General features: G+C 41.9%; 2 protein-coding genes across 3 annotated transcripts in view; both read left to right on the forward strand.

Annotated features, from left to right (window-relative positions):
- rasa3 (RAS p21 protein activator 3) overlaps window positions 1-8,697 on the forward strand; it is a 180,992-nt gene extending 172,295 nt beyond the window's left edge. The window contains exons 22-24 of the mRNA XM_060898657.1: window positions 2,430-2,533; window positions 2,628-2,811; window positions 6,811-8,697. Coding sequence (XP_060754640.1) covers window positions 2,430-2,533; window positions 2,628-2,811; window positions 6,811-6,886 — 364 coding nt within the window. The 3' untranslated portion in view covers window positions 6,887-8,697. The remainder of the gene's footprint in view (window positions 1-2,429; window positions 2,534-2,627; window positions 2,812-6,810) is intronic.
- Window positions 8,698-14,981: 6,284 nt separating this feature from the next.
- pros1 (protein S) overlaps window positions 14,982-20,756 on the forward strand; it is a 53,066-nt gene continuing 47,291 nt past the window's right edge. For both annotated transcript variants that reach the window (XM_060898658.1, XM_060898659.1), the window contains exon 1: window positions 14,982-15,302. In XM_060898658.1, coding sequence (XP_060754641.1) covers window positions 15,200-15,302 — 103 coding nt within the window. In that variant the 5' untranslated portion in view covers window positions 14,982-15,199. The remainder of the gene's footprint in view (window positions 15,303-20,756) is intronic.

The following is a 20,756-nucleotide window of genomic DNA, read 5'->3' on the forward strand; positions in this document are numbered from 1 at the left end:
GGAACGATTGTGCAAAGCAGCATGGGATTTCCCAGGCTAATTCAGAACAGTGTTTAAAGCTTGATCGAAAGTTTGGTTCGTATCGCTCGCCGCCATGTTAAATGTGATCCGTAAACAGTCCCAAATAAACTACAAGCTTCCGTTTGTCGAGTAGTACGCGTCACCGTCTTTCCACCCCTCCCCACTCTCTGATTGGCTCCCTAACTCAGGCGAGCCTTTAGACCATAGTTTCCATGCTGTCTTTTCAGATCGGAACGATTGTGCAAAGCAGCATGGGATTTCCCAGGCTACCTGATCCCCACTCCACAAACAGCCTCATTAGCCTCCTGAACGATATTAAACGTTGGATGGCAGGAAACTTCCTTCAGCTGAATGACAGCAAGACTGAGGTGGTCATCTTTGGCCCCTCCAATTCAGCCACCAGTATCACCCCCACCCTTGGTCCCTTGTCTGCATATTTGCACAGTGAGGTTAAAAACCTTGGTGTTTTTATGGACAATACTTTGAGTTTTAACCAGCAGGTGGCAAATGTGGTGAGAGGTAGTTTTTATCATTTGAGAAACATTGCAAAGCTAAAACCAATATTAGCTCCAAAAGACCTAGAAACAGTTATTCATGCTTTTATTACTTCTAGGTTAGACTACTGCAATGCACTTTATCTGGGGTTGCCTCATTCCACCCTCACACACTTACAGATGATCCAAAACGCTGCAGCTAGGCTCCTTACTGGTACAAAGAAAAGGCAACACATCACTCCCATCCTAGCATAGCTACACTGGTTACCTGTGAGGGACAGAATTGATTTTAAAGTATTGCTGTTTGTTTTTAAAGCCCTAAATGGTTTGGCCCCTCAGTACATTTCTGATCTCCTCATACCTTGTTCTGCTCCCATATCCCTCAGGTCTTCATCACAACTTCTTTTTTCAGTGCCCCGCACACGCCTAAAAACCAAAGGTGACAGAGCCTTCTCTGTTGCTGCCCCTAAGCTCTGGAACAGTCTCCTATATGTCAGATCCTCTCCCACCATTGATTGTCTCATCTCATCTTATTATCTCTATTTATCCTGTTCTACAGGGTCGCAGGCAAGCTGGAGCCTATCCCAGCTGACTACGGGCGAAAGGCAGGGTACACCCTGGACAAGTCGCCAGGTCATCACAGGGCTGACACATAGACACAGACAACCATTCACACTCACATTCACACCTACGGTCAATTTAGAGTCACCAGTTAACCTAACCTGCATGTCTTTGGACTGTGGGGGAAACCGGAGCACCCGGAGGAAACCCACGCGGACACAGGGAGAACATGCAAACTCCGCACAGAAAGGCCCTCGCCGGCCACGGGGCTCGAACCCGGACCTTCTTGCTGTGAGGCGACAGCGCTAACCACTACACCACCGTGCCGCCCACCATTGATTGTTTTAAATCCAATTTAAAGACGCATTTTTTTCCCTTGCTTTTGGCACAATCTGAAGTAGTAAATTCTATTTTCATTTTTAATTTTGATTTTATTTTCAATTTTAATTAGTGATGTCAAGCCTACCCCTTTTATTTTAATTACTTTTATAAATTGTTTTGTTCATTTATCCTTATATTTTACATATTTATGCTATTTTTCTACTTTTTTTTTTTTTGCTAGCTTGGGTTTTAATCTAGTCCAATTTCTTTATATATTCTGTTTCCCTGTAAATGTTGTTCCAAATCTTGTGTTATGTTGTGAAGCACTTTGGGTCCAACTTTGTTGTATTTAAATGTGCTATATAAATAAAATGACTTGATTAATGCTCTCCTTGCCCGGTCTGTGAGTTTTGGTGGGCGTCCTTCTCTCGTCAGGTTTGTAGTGGTGCCATATTCTTTCCATTTTGCTATAATGGATTTAATGGAGCTCTGTGGGATATTCAAAGTTTGGGATATTTTTATAACCCAACCCTGATCTATACTTCTCCACAACTTTGTCTCTGATCTGTTTGGAGGCTCCTTGGTTTTCATGTTGCTTGCTTAGTAGTGTTGCAGAGTCAGGGTCCTTCCAGAACAGGTTGATTTATACAGACATCATGTGACTGGTCATGTGACACTTTGATTGCACACAGGTAGATATTAATCAACTAATTATATGACTTATGAAGTGAATTGGTTGGACCAGCTCTTAGTTTCATACGAAAGGGGGTGAATACTTATGCACACTCCAGATTTCTGTTTTTTCATTTTAATTATTGTTTGTGTCACAATAAAACAACAATGTGCACCTTTAAAGCTGTAGGCATGTTGTGTAAGTCAAATGGTGCTAACCCTCCAAAAATCCATTTTATTTCCAGCTTGTAATGCGACAAAACAGGACAAACACCAAGGGGGATGAAATATATATATATATATATATATATATATATATATATATATATATATATACACTGATGTTTTTTTTTTCTGCAGTGGCCTGCCTGCAAACATTCAGCTTGACATAGATGGAGACAGAGAGACTGAGCGCATCTATTCACTGTTCAGCACCTACATGTCCAAGCTCGTCAAAATGCAAGGTGTGTATCGCTGTGTGTTATCCATGTTGTCTGTACTTTAGAGTAGCAGGTGAAGGTGCTCTCAGTAACCTGTGGTCATGTCCCACCACCTCAGAGGCGTGCGGCAGCAAGTCTGTGTATGACGGGCCCGAACAGGAAGAGTACTCCAGCTTTGTCATCGATGACCCACAGGAGACCTACAAGATCCTGAAGAACATCGTCTCAGCCGTGCAAAAACTGGAACAGCAGCACGCACAGTACAAGCGTGAAAAGTTCAGGAAGACCAAGTATGGTAGCCAGTGAGTAGCACTTCAGATTTCCTAAGAAGATTACTTGTACAGTCATTTCTATTAATGAGCTGGTGAAGAAGTCAAGGGTTCCCAAACTTTTCCATGCCAAGGCCCCCCAAACAGCATTAGCTTCTGGCTGGGGACCCCCTTTGCAAACCCACAGACAATGCTACAAAATATGTAAAGAAACATCAACTTTTAGAATGTTTTCTCTTACTTTTATTCAATAGTCAATAATTGTTACATTTGTTTAGCATAAGAATATTATTAACTAACATGTTTTCAACACAAATATTTTCGCGCTGAACAATAAACTGTATAACCTCCTGTAGTACCTGATTCAACTCGTTACCCATCCTTTTTGCGACCAGTGCCTCGCGATGGAGCATGCAGTGTGTGGCCACTACATGCGGGGCCTTCTGCTTAATGAGCGCGGTCACTCCACTGATCTTCCCGGTCATTGCGGCGGCTCCGTCCAAACACGCCCCCACACAACGGGTCCAGTCCAATCCGTTAGACTCGATGTAAATCGTCCAAAACTTGAAAAATGTCTTTCCCAGTAGTTCTTCTTTCAAGTGCTTTACAAAATAGTATTTCCTCCACAAATCTTTCCTGTGAAATAAATCTGATGTACACAAGCAGTTGGGCCTCATTGGATAAATCTGTGCTCTCAGCCAGCTGAAGTGCGAAGTATTCGCTGGCTCTCACCTGCTCCAACAGCTGAGCAGATACGTCTTGAGCCATGTCACCAATCCGTCGGCTCACGGTGTTACCAGAGAGTGGGACAGCATCGATTTTTTTTTTGGCAGCATCCTCACCAAGCAATTCTCGGACAATGTCTTTGGTGGCTGGTAAAATCAAATCTTCTCCAGCTGAGTGAGGTTTTTTAGCACGAGCAATGTGGTATGAGGCTAAAAATGATGCCTTCAGGGCCCGCTCGGGGACAGTAGCTTGCTGGGTGAATGCAGCAGATTGCCTGACCAAATGCTCTTCTTTGCGTCTGAAGAAATCTACTGTTTTTTCGGCATCTGTCGGATGTTTTTGTATCAAGTGACGCTGAAGTTTCGAAGGTTTTAAGCACTCGTTTGACAGGGTCTCCAGACAGAGGACGCATTTCGGGCAATCATGGCCATTTTTCTGTATGGCTGTAAAGCCATACTTAATGTATGCTGCCTCATATTTTCGGATTTTAGTTGGCCAGGACTTAGTTTTTTTCGCAGCAGTGTCCTCCACAGCAGGGCTGTTGGTTTGTTCCTTTGGTCTCTTCTTCAAAAACCTGTCCATTTTGCGCTAGCAATACGCTAGTTTGAGGAGCAAAGCAGCTTGATAAATGGCGCAAACCACAACGTCACAGGCAATCGGAGATGAGCATGGCAAACAACGTTTTGATATGATGTATTATTATTAATAATTATATTTTATAATAATGATTAAAAAACTAATTACAATATATTTAATAATAATTATTTTTAAAAAGTATATTTTTTACGCAATTTTTTTGTCATCGTCCCTCCAACTTTCTGAGGCCCCCCTAACGCCCCCTGGTGGCCCCCCAGGGGGCCGCGGCCCCCACTTTGAAAACCACTGGAATAAGTCATTATTGTGATTTATTTGCTAAACGTTGAGGCTTGTAGGATGTGTCAGATGTAGGATGTGTAGTTTAGCGGTTTCCTTGCATGAATGCGTTTGGGACAGTCAATAAATTAAAGTAGTTCGCTATTTATCAAGTTAATTCCAGGTGCTAGAGCTGGATATATTTATATTTATAGCTGGATATGTTTCTATGTACAGTCTACCTGGATAAAATTAACAGTTATTCCATGAAATCGAGTCGTACATGAGCTGAGAGCCGACAAGGAGCGTAGCGCCGAGTTGGCTATAAGCCGTGTACGACAAGATTGAGTGGAATAACTGTTGCATTCTATCCACATTCACTGGATTTTGAGAAACAGAGCATTTTTATTTTTTGCAAATTCGATAAATAAAAACTTTATACAAAATGTCCAACTAAATAATTTCCGCTTAGAATTTAAACAAACCAGTGAAATGACCATAGCAATTTGTGAAAAATAAAAAAAGATACGTTCTTACCATCCATCCGTCCATTATCTGTAGCCGCTTTATCCTGTTCTACAGGGTCGCAGGCAAACTGGAGCCTATCCCAGCTGACTACGGGTGAAAGGCGGGGTACACCCTGGACAAGTCGCCAGGTCATCACAGGGCTGACACATAGACACAGACAACCATTCACACTCACATTCACACCTACGGTCAATTTAGAGTCACCAGTCAACCTAACCTGCATGTCTTTGGACTGTGGGGGAAACTGGAGCACCCGGAGGAAACCCATGCGGACACGGGGAGAACATGCAAACTCCACACAGAAAAGCCCTCGTCGGCCACTGGGCTCGAACCCAGAACCTTCTTGCTGTGAGGCGACAGCGCTAACCACTACACCACCGTGCCGCCACTTTTATTCCATATTTTGTTGCTTTTTTTGTATTTTCTGGGGTTTTGTTTTCGCATCGCGTTTTTATTTCGTCCTCGGTTGGTTCAGCAACACGCTCTGCCATTTTGTTTTTCTCTACTCACGGTATATGAGCTGATAGCCTAGAAGTAGAGTAGCCAGTCAGAGCACGCGATTGCTCATATCCAGTGAATGTGGATAGAATAAATATATTTATAGTGTGATCTAACTGGATATGTTTCGATTTACAGTCTAACTGGATATATTTATATTTATAGTGTGATCTAGCTGGGGGTGGCACGGTGGTGTAGTGGTTAGCACTGTCGCCTCACAGCAAGAAGGTTCTGAGTTCAGGCCCATTGGCTGACGGGGGCCTTTCTGTATGGAGTTTGCATGTTCTCCGTGTGGGTTTGCTCCGGGTGCTCCGGTTTCCCCTCCAGTCCAAAGACATGCAGTTAGGTTAACCAGCTCCTCTAAATTGTCCATAGGTGTGAATGGTTGTTTCCCAAGCCCAGAAATGGGAGGGTTGTGGCAGGAAGGGCATCCAGTGTAAAACTTTGCTCCGATTAATATGCCAAGGACATGGCAGTGACCCCACACACATAAGTGGGACGGGTTGGAAGAAAAAGTGTGATCTAACTGGATAATTATGTTTATATTTACAGTCTAGCTGGATATATTTATATTTAATTGTGAAGCTAGTTGTGTGTGTCATATATATATATATATATATATATACACACACACACACACACACTACCGTTAAAAAGTTTATATATTAATTAATATATATATACACACACACACACACTACCGTTCAAAAGTTTGGGGTCACTTTGAAATGTCCTTATTTTTGAAAGAAAAGCACTGTTCTTTTCAATGAAGATCACTTTAAACTAATCAGAAATGCACTCTATACATTGCTAATGTGGTAAATGACTATTCTAGCTGCAAATGTGTGGTTTTTGGTGCAATATCTCCATAGGTGTATAGAGGCCCATTTCCAGCAACTCTCACTCCAGTGTTCTAATGGTACAATGTGTTTGCTCATTGCCTCAGAAGGCTAATGGATGATTAGAAAACCCTTGTACAATCATGTTAGCACAGCTGAAAACAGTTGAGCTCTTTAGAGAAGCTATAAAACTGACCTTCCTTTGAGCAGATTGAGTTTCTGGAGCATCACATTTGTGGGGTCGATTAAATGCTCAAAATGGCCAGAAAAATGTCTTGACTAGATTTTCTATTCATTTTACAACTTATGGTGGGAAATAAAAGTGTGACTTTTCATGGAAAACACAAAATTGTCTGGGTGACCCCAAACTTTTGAAAGGTAGTGTGTGTGAGGTCGCTCTATGTTTTTTTGTATAGTCTTCTGAACATCCAGTGGCTTTAAGATATTCAGCTCTCAAATTTTGAACCTCAATAAGCCTTGTAGGTGACATATTACCCAACCATTCCCTTGGTTCCAAAGTCTGAACCAGCTGGATAACAGAGTAATGCCTTGTTTCTTTCTTTCTTTGTTTCTTTGTTTATTTCTACAGGGAACATCCAATCGGAGACAAGAGCTTCCAGTGCTATATCCGCCAACAATCGGAGAGCTCCACCTACTCAATCTGACCCCGCCCATTACCACAAGGCCCTTCTCTCTGCAGCGAATACCACAGCAATGCCTGTACATCACAGGAGCGATGAGTCGTGATTGACGGGAAGAAGTGGAGAAACGAGTGTGAGATTAAGCTAAAAAGAATCTCACAGAAAGCTATCCCTATTTTGTATGTTGTACAAACCCAATCAACAGCTTTCCACAGAACTGTGTGCACTTTAATCGTCACACCTGCCCTGTTGACGATGAAGCTCTGCCTCGTGGCAAATTTTCACTTAGGGACTTTGTTTTTAGGTCTTGAGAATTTTATTGCAGCTCTTCTAAGTCTTCAGGACCAAACTGCAGGTTTGAGAACCCTCTGCTTTTCACTTTTAAGCGCATTGGTGCATGTTAATCAGAGCCCTGTGGCCAATCCCAGCTCAGAAGAGTTAAGAACCTAAAGAGTTCAGCTTGAGGATGCACGAAGACATAATCATCAGCATTTGTTCATGCATGGTAGCATTTTACCTCTGGCAAAATAGCTTTAGCCAAAGTAACACACACACAACTTGAGAAAAGTAGCCCGAGTCAAAATGATTAGGTGCTTAATTCTTGTGCATTGGGATGCTGACTGAAAGGACCTATCTGAATCAGATGTTAACTGTAACCATTGTTTTTTGTTTTCCTTATAACAGCATTGTTTGAGAGACCCGTCTTAGATTAACTGTCTATGCCATCCTGAAAAGTGTTTTTTTTTTTCCTGCACCTTGTCCGTGTCCAGACTCGGTACAGTATTGTTACACACCTTTTGAGAACATTCCTTAAGATCCCCAGCCAAATATAACAGCCAGCGAAAGATTAAAGCATGTTGGGAAATGGACTTGGTGATATTGTGTTCTCAAAATATCCACAAAACCTGAATGAGGCATAGACTCTGTATTGACCTGGAATGTGGCTTGACACTAAAACTCAATATTCAGAGACCAATTTAAAGCCAGTACCTTTTGTACACTGCTTTTTTTTTTTTAAAGAAAGAAAATCTGATCATCTGTAAGGTTTTGATTTAACGTAATCTAACTGGTCAGTTTAAACAAACTGGTCTTAACAGGTCCGTTTTGCCAGTTACGCCAATGCCAGACATTTGTGGTCTTTTGTACTTCTGTGTTTTATGTACTGTAAATAATGCATTTGTAATCTATGTCTTGTACTGATAATTATTTCCCACTGATGTGTGTATGTGTGTGTGTATGATTGATGTGCGAGGACGAGATTTCTTATCTTAATAATTCGGTTCTATTTTAACAAACACTCCCCCAACACTTATAAATGTAACATACCAAGTGTTGTTTAAACCAACACACCTTTGTGTATGACAGAAATTTGTGTAAGTTACAGAAATGGACTAATGGCCCAATTCCTTTCCTATAGTTCATCCATTGGTGCATGTTTTAGTGTGAATATATTGTTTTAATATAAGCCAGACGATTTTTGCTACCCACTCCAAAAAGGTTCAGTATTTATTTTTATATCACAATATAACATTTTGTGAGTGAGATTATTTGAGTACAAAAGGTCTCCATACGCAGAGTATAAAAGATGCAATAATTTCATGATCAGTTATTCGATGAATATCTGATCAGTTGCAAATTTTAATCGATAACTCATTTTAGCTTCGGATCAACGCTCTTCACAGCGAAACCGTAAAAAGGGAGAACAGTGTATTTTGTATAATTATAGAAAGAGTATTATTACAAATCTGTGATGTGTAAAGGTCGATGTGAAATGAATGATGAAAATGTAGATGCAAAAAAAATGTTTTTTGTCAAAATGAAGGCACTAGCAATGACACCCTGAATGTGTGTTTTATTCCATTACTGAGTGTTTCAGTGTTTGGTGACTTTACACACTTTAGAACAAGTACAATACATTAATCTACTTCAGTCGTAATTTCACTATGCTGACATAAAGAATTACAGCAACTGGTTCAGAAAACATTTTAAACCTGATTTATTCCCTACACATCCACTGAAACTGGAAATCACTTATAACTAAATGATGGGGTTTTTGTTCTTGTTGTTGTAGTATTAGTGTTGAGCTGATGCTTTTAGAGTGGTGCTTGAAAGTTTGTGAACCCTTTAGAATTTTCTATATTTCTGCATAAATACAGTATGACCTAAAACATCATCAGATTTTCACACAAGTCCTAAAAGTAGTGGCTTTCTCCTTGCAACCCTGCCATGCACACCGTTGTTGTTCAGTGTTCTCCTGATGGTGGACTCATGAACATTAACATTAGCTAATGTGAGAGAGGCCTTCAGTTGCTTAGAAGTTACCCTGGGGTCCTTTGTGACCTCGCCGACTATTACACGCCTTGCTCTTGGAGTGATCTTTGTTGGTCGACCACTCCTGGGGAGGGTAACAATGGTCTTGAATTTCCTCCATTTGTACACAATCTGTCTGACTGTGGATTGGTCAAGTCCAAACTCTTTAGAGATGGTTTTGTAACCTTTTCCAGCCTGATGAGCATCAACAACACTTTTTCTGAGGTCCTCAGAAATCTCCTTTGTTCGTGCCATGATGCACTTCCACAAACATGTGTTGTGAAGATCAGACTTTGAGAGATCCCTGTTCTTTAAATAAAACAGGGTGCCCACTCACACCTGATTGTCATCCCATTGATTGAAAACACCTGACTCTAATTTCACCTTCAAATTAACTGCTAATCCTAGAGGTTCACATACTTTTGCCACTCACAGATATGTAATATTGGATGATTTTCCTCAATAAATAAATGGCCAAGTATAATATTTTTGTCTCATTTGTTTAACTGGGTTCTCTTTATCTACTTTTAGGACTTGTGTGAAAATCTGATGATGTTTTAGGTCATATTTATGCAGAAATATAGAAAATTCTAAGCACCACTGTAGATGGGGTTTTTGTTGCTGTTGTAGTATTAGTGTTGAGTTGATGCTTTTACTTACAGTGGTATGCAAAAGTTTGGGCACCCCTGGTCAAAATTGCTGTTACTGTGAACGGTTAAGCAAGTTGAAGATGAAATGATCTCCAAAAGGCATAAAGTTAAAGATGACTCATTCCCTTTATATTTTAAGCAAAAACAATTTTTTATTTTAATCTTTTACATTTTCAAAATGACAAAAAAAGTTAAAGGGCCCGAAGCAAAAGTTTGGGCACCCTGCATGGTTAGTACCTAGTAACACCCCCTTTGGCAAGTATCACAGCTTGTAAACACTTTTTGTAGCCAGCTAATAATCTTTCAGTTCTTACCTGGGGATTTTCACACATTCGTCCTTGCAAAAGGCTTCCAGTTCTACAAGTTTCTTGGGCTGTCTTGCATGCACTGCTCTTTTGAGATCTATCCACAGATTTTCAATGATGTTTAGGTCAGGGGACTGTGAGGGCCAGGGCAAAACCTTCAGCTTGGGCCTCTTGAGGTATTCCATTGTAGAGTTTGAGGTGTGTGTTGGATCATCGTCTTATTGTAGGACCTATCCTCTTTTTAACTTCAACTTTTTTACAGATGGTGTGATGTTTGCTTCCAGAATTTGCTGGTATTTATTCGAATCCATGCTTCCCTCCACCAATGAAATGTGCCCTGTGCCACTGGCTGCAACACAACCCCAAAGCATGATCGATCCACACCCATGCTTCAGAGTTGGAGAGGTGTTCTTTTCCTGGAATTTGGCACCCTTTTTTCTCCAAACATACCTTTGCACATTGTGGCCAAAAAGTTCTATTTTGATTTCATCAGTCCACAGGACTTGTTTCCAAAATGCATCAGGCTTGCTTAGATGTTCATTTGCAAACTTCAGACGCTGAATTTTGTGGCTAGGATGCTGGAACGTTTTTCTTCTGATGACTCTTCCATGAAGGTCATATTTGTTCAGGTGTTGCTGCATAGTAGAACAGTGCACCACCACTCCAGGGTCTGCTCAATCTTTCTGAAGGTCTTTTGCAGTCAAACAGGGGGTTTTATTTGCCTTTCTAGCAATCCAACAAGCAGTTCTTTCAGAAAGTTTTCTTCATCTTCCAGACCTCACTTTGATCGCCACTGTTTGTTAACTGCCATTTCTTAATAACATTACAATCTGAGGAAACAGCTAGCTGAAAACACTTTGCTACGTTCTTGTAGCCTTCTCCTGCTTTGTGAGCATCAATTATTTTATTATTCAGAATGCGAGGGAGTTGCTTAGAGGAGCCCATGGCTGTTGATTTTAGGGACAAGTTTGAGGAGTCAGAGAATTTATACAGCTTTGAAATCTGCATCATCTGACCTTTCCCAATGAAGAATTTGAACAAGCCACAGCTCAATAAGCTAATTAAGGTCTGGAACCTTGGTAAAAGTTACCTGAGAACTCAAATGTATTGGGGTGCCCAAACTTTCGCATGGTGTTCCTTTTCTTATTTCACGCTCCAATTGTACAAAACGAAAATAATACACAAATCTTGCAGAAAACGCTGAAAAGAAATGTGTCATCTTTACCTTTATGCCTTTTGGTGATCAGTTCATCTTCTGCTCACTTAACTATTCATAGTAACAGACATTTTCAGTAAGGGTGCCCAAACTTTTGCATGCCACTGTAAATTCAGTCTTGTATTTAGAATAAGATGGTAAGGCTGTGTTCACACAGTAGGCATAAGTGGCCCGAATCTGATCTTTTTATTCAAATGTGACAGATTTTTTACTTGCATGGCTGTGTGAACAACACAATCACATTGAATCTGATATTTCCATTCATCCATTATACATAACCGTTTATCCTGTGCAGGGTCGCAGGCGAGCTGGAGCCTATTCCAGCTGACTACGGGCGAAAGGCGGGGTACACCCTGGACAAGTCGCCAGGTCATCACAGGGCTGACACATAGACACAGACAACCATTCACACTCACATTCACACCTACGGTCAATTTAGAGTCACCAGTTAACCTAACCTGCATGTCTTTGGACTGTGGGGGAAACCGGAGCACCCGGAGGAAACCCACGCGGACACGGGGAGAACATGCAAACTCCGCACAGAAAGGCCCTCACCGGCCACGGGGCTCGAACCCGGACCTTCTTGCTGTGAGGCGACAGTGCTAACCACTACACCACCGTGCTGCCTGAATCTGATATTTCCAATTCCTATTTGGGCTACTTTCATACATTGTACTGAAATCTGATGATCTTCTTTTGGCTGCTCCCGTTAGGTGTCACCACAGTGGATCCTCCTTCCCAATTTATGATTCACATACACTCACGGGTTCTCTAATCAGCCGATCCCTTGACAGCAGCACAATGCATCAAATCATGCAGATACAAATCAAGAGCTTTAGTTAATGTTCACTTCAAACATCAGAACGGGAAAAACTGTGATCTCAAAGCGTGACTTTCACTGTGGCATGGGTGTTAGTGCCAGATGGACTGGTTTGAGTATTTCAGAAACTGCTGATCTCCTGCGGTTTTCACACACAACAGTCTCTAGAGCAGTGTTGTAGTCGAGTCACTAAACCTTGAGTCCGAGTCCAGTCTCGAGTCCCCAGTGTTCGAGTCCGAGTCAAGTCCACTAATGATCCGAGTCGAATCCGAGAACAAGACTCCAACCGCACCATGTGACGGTGGCTGTTTTAGCGCCATTAACATGAGTTTGTTCCGAACGTGACGTATAAACAGGTGAACGTGCTTCTCTTTGTCAGGGAGTGTGAAGTATTCTGTCAGAGACGGTTGGGAGACGGTGTCAGTAAACATTTTGAAAACGAACAAACTACAAACATGGACACCTTGAACTACAGTTCCCATGAACCACAGCACCCTCTGTCTCCATCCTATTGAACTCAGCTGTCACTTGTTTCCCTAATCACTTATCCCTCTATTTAAGCTCCCCTTACACACACACACCAGCGCGAAGTATTGTTCTGCTATTTCAGTTCATAGCAAGCCTTGTAGCTTTCTGACTGCCTCTCGTATTTCTCTCATGGTTTTGCTCTTTGTCTTCCCTCTATTATGTTGTTTGCTGATCGCCTGACCCTCGCTAATTTACCGACTCCGATTCAAGTCTCTCGTCTTGGATTTGTTAACAGTTTGTATCCCGCTCTCCTCTGCACATACATCTGTAAGTGCCTGCATTCTAACAGAAGGTGTGTTTATTAATATGAGTGAAGACAGGTAAACAGTCCAGAATGGCATGATCATGAAACGGTGAAACAGGCAATAGGTTGAGCAAGGCACAAACAGGCTATCATAGACTCAGCAAAATCAAAGACGAGAAATGGGAAATCGGGAATCAGGAACCCAAACAAGGAAATAAGGCTTGGTAATGTGTCAGCAACGCAACTCAATACTTCACAAAGTAAGTGTGTTTTCACAGTTTTTATATTGGCACGCTGATTGCACCTTAATTCTGTGCAGGTGCAAGTCATTTATGGTGTGTATGTGCGAGAGCCCACACGTCTATCTAATGCATGCGCCAAGGCACGCAGGTTTGATACTCTTGCACAAAATTTAATGTAGCTATAAATATCTTGCGCCAAATTATTATGGCATGTTACAAAAAATAAAGAAAAAAATCCAAGCCCTCGACTCTAATTTACAAGTCCGAATGCAGTTAATGCACAAGTCCGAGTCATGAGTACTCAAGTCCAAGTCAAGTCATGAGTTGGACTTGAGTACTACAAGCCTGCTGTAGAGTTTCCACAGAATGGTGCGAAAAACAAAAAACATTTGAGGTCAGTGAATGAGTGTGGGTGGAAACAAACAATATGTTGATAAGAGAGTTCAGAGGAAAATGGCAGATTGGTTCGAGCTGCCAGGAAGGATATAGTAACTCTTTACAACTGTGATGAGCAGAAAAGCATCTCAGCATGCAACAGCAGAAGGTTCCAGTCCTGCAGCCAAGAACAGGAATTTTGGCCGGTGAGTGTATTTGATTTCTCTCTCTGTCACTGGGGGCTGGACAAACCAGTACATACTGAGTGCCCATCCCAAGCCTGGATAGATTGCATCAGGAGGTGTAAAACCTATTTACACCTCAAGTCAAGTCATGTCACGAGTTGGACTCGAGTACTACAAGGCTGCTGTAGAGTTTCCACAGAATGGTGCGAAAAACAAAAAACATTGAGGTCAGTGAATGAGTGTGGGTGGAAACAAACACATACATGTCAACCTATACGGAATGTCCGTATTTTATACGGATTTGATTCAATAAACGTAGTATACGGGCGTACAAATAAAGTTATACGGATTCTTTAAAAAAACTTCAATATTTATTTAGAGCTATAATCAATTCCCACAATGATAAAAGAGCGCATAACATTTACAAACGTACTGCACACCACAGACAGCCAGTAAAGAGTCTTATGAAATCGCGTGTTATCTTGTGGTAGTGAGACTTCGTTCCACTTCTGATCATGTGCACACCGCATTGCAAGAATCCCGCCAACCGGGAAGTAACATTTTGTTTGAAAAGCGTATTTCCACCTGAGCGACTTTCACTAGCGACTGAAAAGATTCTGAATGGGCACTCCGGCAAGATCAACACAGACACTTGCTGTGACATGCAGCCTCGTGAGGTATTGGTGCAGACTGCTAAAAAAGCTGTCATGGAGTACAATTCAGAACATTAGAGTGACACTTTGTGTTTTTGTCGAACATTGGAGCTTTGTATTCATTCTGAAGGTTTATTCTTATTAATATTGAATAAAAAGTAACTTCGATATATCATTTCAAATTTTAGGTAAATTATTTTAATTTGCATCTTATACGGATTTTATAAGGGAAATACGGATTTTGGAGGTTGGTTATACAGGTTTGATTGACCAAAGGTTGACATGTATGCAAACACCGTGTTGATAAGAGAGCTCAGAGGAAAATGGCAGATTTGGTTTGAGCTGCCAGGAAGGATATAGTAACTCTTTACAACCGCGGTGAGCAGAAAAGCATCTCAGCATTAGGTTCCAGTCCTGCAGCCAAGAACAGGAATTTTGGCCAGGTGAGTGTATTTGATTCCTGACGCAATCTATCCAGGCTTGGGATGGGCACTCAGTAGTCTATGTACTGGTTTGTCCAACCCCCAGAGAGAGAGAGAGAGAGAGGGATTGATTGATTTTTCTGTGATTTCCCTCCTCTGAAGCGGTGAGAGTGTAAACAGGGGGTCAGTAGCATGTAGGCTAATGTGCGCTGGGTTGAGGTTCGATACCACCCGCAGCACAGCGCTCCCTCTGTCCGTTTACTCTCCAGCACTTCTCCTCCTCCTCCTCCTCCTCCTCACAAGAGCAGCAGGGAGAACACAGCTGTTCCCACAGACCTCAGCTCAGTCAACACAGAGCAGAACTCAGCGGCTGGGTGCTGACTGACTATGCGGAGGAGACGGAACGCGGAGTGGATCGGTTCGATGCCCGGTTCTGCGCTCAGCCTGTGGCTGCTGCTGCTGCTGGCGGCTCCCTGTTCAGCGCACCGCTGTAAGTGTGAGACAGAAACACCGCGGACTGTCTCACTTTCCTTTCACTCTCACAGCTCACTATGTGCTGGTGGTGTTTTTCTTCTAACACTTTGATCATCATCTAAAAAGCCGTCGATATGAAACTCTGCCTGACATCAACAAAGTGCCAAAGTCCGTTAGATTTATTATTATTATTATTATTATTATTATTATTATTATTATTATTATTATAACAGCAGGATTTACACAAGTTTAAAAGCGAGCTCTTTGATGTCGAGAGTTTTGATGTCGCCGCTTTACAAACACTTTCACCAGACGCGCGCGTGCGTGCATCTCTAATCCCTGCGCATGCGTTTAATCCGGTTAAGCCAGTGTCTCACTGAGCTGCGACAGTTTGCGACCGTCATTCGCGAGAGAGTTTCAAATCAAACCAAATCAAGTTTATTTGTATAGCGCTTTTAACAATAAACATTGTCGCAAAGCAGCTTTACAGAATTTAAACGACTTAAAACATGAGCTAATTTTACCCCTAATCTATCCCCAATGAGCAAGCCTGTGGCGACGGTGGCAAGGAAAAACTCCCTCAGACGACATGAGGAAGAAACCTCGAGAGGAACCAGACTCAAAAGGGAACCCATCCTCATTTGGGCAACAACAGACAGCATGACTATAATATTAACAGTTTTAACAGGTATAACCCTCAACTGTCCTCATGGGGCCGTCCTTCACAGGAGTGGGGCGATAAAACTCCGACCAGACACAGGGCACCAGGATGGATCAAGCAGGTCCGAGGGGCAGAAGAGGCCAGCATCTCAATCCCAGGATCAACATGTAACTCAGAGGGACAGATGGGGGGGAAGAGAGAGAGAGAAAGAAAACACAAAAGGGCAGTGTAAAAAGGGTGTTGAAACCATAGACATCCTAATCAGGGGCGTAGGCAGAAATTTGTAATACTGTGGACTTCTATGAAATAGAGTGGACCCCATTGTAAGCGGGGGGGTCTGGGGGTCCTCCCCCAGAAAAAATTGTATTTCTTAGATGCAATTTCCTGCATTCTAACCAATTTTAGGGTGAATATATTAGCAAATCCCATCTGATTCACAGCCCTCTGATTAATGGCAAGATTAAGAATTGTGTCAAGTTTCAGCTCAGAGCAGGTCAGATCTTTTGTTTTGAAATACAGGACGATTCCGTATTGTAAGGGACAGCTGACAACCCTACCCTTTCACCCCCCTATTTTGCTTACTTTAAAAAAACTACATTATAGACAACGGGTCTTTATTCGCTATTGTTTTGTAACGGCATTATCATCATTGTCCACATCTGTTTCTTCTGATTTCGATCTTTTTGGCTTATTAAAGAAAGAGGACAGTGATGTCTGTTTAGACATTTTCTGTTTAAGTTAGCGCAGCTAAACTAGCATTCTAGGTCAGCGATGACTTCCGTTTTTTGGCATAGCAACGGATGTTTGCTTCTTGCCGCTTATCAAAAACGCGGGCATTAGCCAATCAAAATGATTATAGAGAAAAAAAAACACTGACAAAAATATAATTTCTGTAAATAGTTGTAACGTTATACTTAATTCAAAGTGTTTTGTTTCGTGTTACATTATTGTTATCCTGCTGTTCATTGAATTTCACGTTAAAAACACCTCCTCTATGGTGGGCGAGCCAGCTGTCAATCAAGTTGGACACCTCCGATAGGGTGGGCCAGCCGTCAATCATAGTGGCACCGGCCCACTGTTGCCCTTATGTGCCTACGCCACTGATCCTAATACATAGACGGAGCATCCAATGTAGACGCGGGGCCGCCATCTTGGAGTGGTGATCCGCTGCACTCAGTGTAATACTAAATACATTAGATATAAACAGCTTAACGTTTTTCTATCGGCTACAACCACCAATCTGTTGCAAATAAAATGCGGTTTTAACAATCTAAATCCATTATAATGATTCAAATGTGTGTATGTTTTCTTTAAATAGATTGTTAAGAACATATCAAAGGGGAAATTAATCTAGTCAGTGAATTTATAAGAGCCTTTTACATCCAACACAATGTGACCCCCCTTCAGCAAAGCTGATGTATTCAGGTTGAGTGGGGCACTCTGTTTGGTATGTAGGACAATGTGTGATGACCATATATTGACCACAAACATTTTTTGTCTTGTTTTAAAGCATATCAAAACATTTATTTATCTCATCTCATCTCATTATCTCTAGCCGCTTTATCCTGTTCTACAGGGTCGCAGGCAAGCTGGAGCCTATCCCAGCTGACTACGGGTGAAAGGCGGGGTACACCCTGGACAAGTCGCCAGGTCATCACAGGGCTGACACATAGACAACCATTCACACTCACATTCACACCTACGCTCAATTTAGAGTCACCAGTTAACCTAACCTGCATGTCTTTGGACTGTGGGGGAAACCGGAGCACCCGGAGGAAACCCACGCGGACACGGGGAGAACATGCAAACTCCGCACAGAAAGGCCTTCGCCAGCCCCGGGGCTCGAACCCAGGACCTTCTTGCTGTGAGGCGACAGCGCTAACCACTACACCACCGTGCCGCCCATAACAAATTAATGTCAAACATAAAAAATATAACAATGTAGTAAATAAATAAAAAAGGTAGTATATGAATAAACATTTAATAACAATATATATAATATTAGCATACAACATTAAAACATCACTCGTGAAACCACTACCTGATGACGATTTAAGTCTCTTAGCTCCTTCTCAGCTCTGGTAATATACTATTTTAAAAAAACAACAAATAGTACGGTAATGTTAAATCTTACTTGTGAAACGTAATCCCCCTGCTTCTGTTTGAAACGGTTCGCTCGTTTGAGCAGGAGTACGCTGAGCACCAGCCTGGCAGCTTGTCTCTTGTCTTCTTCTTCAGTCGTGCAGTAATAGACGGTACTTTTTTTTAAAATTATTATTATTTCCCAAAACATTCAAAATACAAACTATATATATACAGATCCAAAACATCAAAATAGTAAAACACACACATAGCAATAAAGTAAAAAATATGAACAAGAAAGGGGTTACTTAACTATCTTTACATATGTTAATCGAGTAAATCAAAGTCATCCAAAAAAGATATAAAATAACCAACATCCTTATTTTCAACTAACTTTAAAGATTTGGCAAAAAGCTTGAGATCATTCTTCCAGTGTGTAACATAAGGTTTAGTTTTAAATAAAACGACATTTGTGAATAAAATGTTTACCTAAAAGTAGTAAATTATTAATACCATATTCAGTTTTGTTATTATTTAAAAACACTCCAAATTTAATTTCTTTAATGGATAAAGGGGCAAACTGAATCCCCCTAGACTAATAGACGGTACCTTGATATCTCGCGCTTTCTCACCACTCCAAGATGGCGACCGTATTTCTCGCGTCAGAACAGCCAACTCTCCGTCTATGTATTAGGATGTCTATGGTTGAAACATTCACGGGGCTTCTCAATTTCCTCGCATGAGTCGCAAAGTGTCGCTTCTTCATCCCTGAAATTTTGAACATGTTCAAAAAGTTCGTGCGAGACAATTTCTCTCAAAATAGCCGCAAATGCGTCGCTGGTGTCGTAAAGCCGTCGCGAAGCCTTCTCAAGTCCGTCAGACAGGAAGTGCGAGTGTATCTCACTGCGCTGCGACAGCCTGCGACTAGTTGGAGACATAATTGCAATAAAATATGCGAATATCAATTCAGTGTGATTCCAAGCGAAAATTGTCGCTAATTCGCATATTTTATTGCAATTCTTGAGTCGCAGGCTGTCGCAGCCCAGTGAGAGAGAGGAGTATCTCACTGGGCTGCGACAAATTGCGAACGTCATTCGCGAGAGAGTTTCAAAAGGGTCTTGAAACATTCACGGGGCTTCTCAATTTCCTCGCATGAGTCGCAAAGTGTCGCTCCTTCGACGCTGAAATTTTGAACATGTTCAAAAAGTTTGTGCGAGACAATTTCTCTCAAAATAGCCGCAAATGCGTCGCTGGTGTCGCAAAGCCGTCGCGAACCCTTCTCAAGTTCATCAGACAGGAAGTGCGAGTGTATCTCACTGCACTGCGACAGTCTGCGACTAGTTGGAGACACAATTGCAATAAAATATGCGAATATCAATTCAGTGTGATTCCAAGTGAAAATTGTCGCTAATTCGCATATTTTATCGCAATTCTTGAGTCGCAGGCTGTCGCAGCCCCGTGAGATAGAGGAGTATCTCACTGGGCTGCGACAAAAACATTCGTGGGGCTTCTCAATTTCCTCGCATGAGTCGCAAAGTGTCGCTCCTTCGTCGCTGAAATTTTGAACATGTTCAAAAAATTAGTGCGACAGAATTTCTCTCAAAATAGCGGTAAATTCGTTGCGAACCCTTTTCAAGTCCGTCAGACAGGAAGTGCGAGTGTATCTCACTGGGCTGCGACAGCCTGCGACTAGTTGGAGACACAATTGCGGTAAAATATGCGAATATCAATTCAGTGTGATTCCAAGTGAAAATTGTCGCTAATTCGCATATTTTATCACAATTGTTGTCTCCAACTAGTCTCAGGCTGTCGCAGCCCAGTGAGATACTACCCTTAGTTTACAGCTGGACACAAACTGCGCACTGGATGTGTTTGTCTGCACAATAGTGTGTCTCAAACAATTACAATATCATGGGGGGAAAAAGTTCAATATTTCCCATCGGTTATTTAAGAAAGTGAGCATTTTTATATCCATCCATCCATTAGGGTAGTATCTCACTGGCAGCCTGCGACCAGTTGGAGACCCTACAATTGCGATAAAATATGCAAATATCAATTCAGTGTGATTCCAAGTGAAAATTGCCGCTAATTCGCATATTTTATCGCAATTCTTGAGTCGCAGGCTGTCGCAGCCCAGTGAGATAGAGGAGTATCTCACTGGGCTGCGACAAATTGCGAACGTCATTCACGAGAGCATTTCAAAAGCGTCTTGAAACATTCACGGGGCTTCTCAATTTCCTCGCATGAGTCGCAAAGTGTCGCTCCTTCGTCGCTGAAATTTTGAACATGTTCAAAAAATTAGTGCGACACAATTTCTCTCAAAATAGCCGTAAATGTGTCGCGAACCCTTCTCAAGTCCGTCAGATAGGAAGTGTGAGTGTATCTCACTGGGCTGCGACAGCCTGCGACTAGTTGGAGACACAATTGCGATAAAATATGCGAATATCAATTCAGTGTGATTCCAAGCGAAAATTGTCGCTAATTCGCATATTTTATCGCAATTCTTGTGTCTCCAACTAGTCACAGGCTGTCGCAGCCCAGTGAGATAGGAGTATCTCACTGGACTGTGACAGCTTGCGACAAATTGGGAACGTCATTCGCGAGAGAGTTTCAAAAGGGTCTTGAAACATTCGCGGGGCTTCTCAATTTCCTCGCATGAGTCGTAAAGTGTCGCTCCTTCGTCGCTGAAATTAACATGTTCAAAAATTTCGTGCGACAGAATTTCTC

Source organism: Neoarius graeffei, chromosome 18, assembly GCF_027579695.1.
Source record: "Neoarius graeffei isolate fNeoGra1 chromosome 18, fNeoGra1.pri, whole genome shotgun sequence".
NCBI lineage: Eukaryota > Metazoa > Chordata > Actinopteri > Siluriformes > Ariidae > Neoarius > Neoarius graeffei.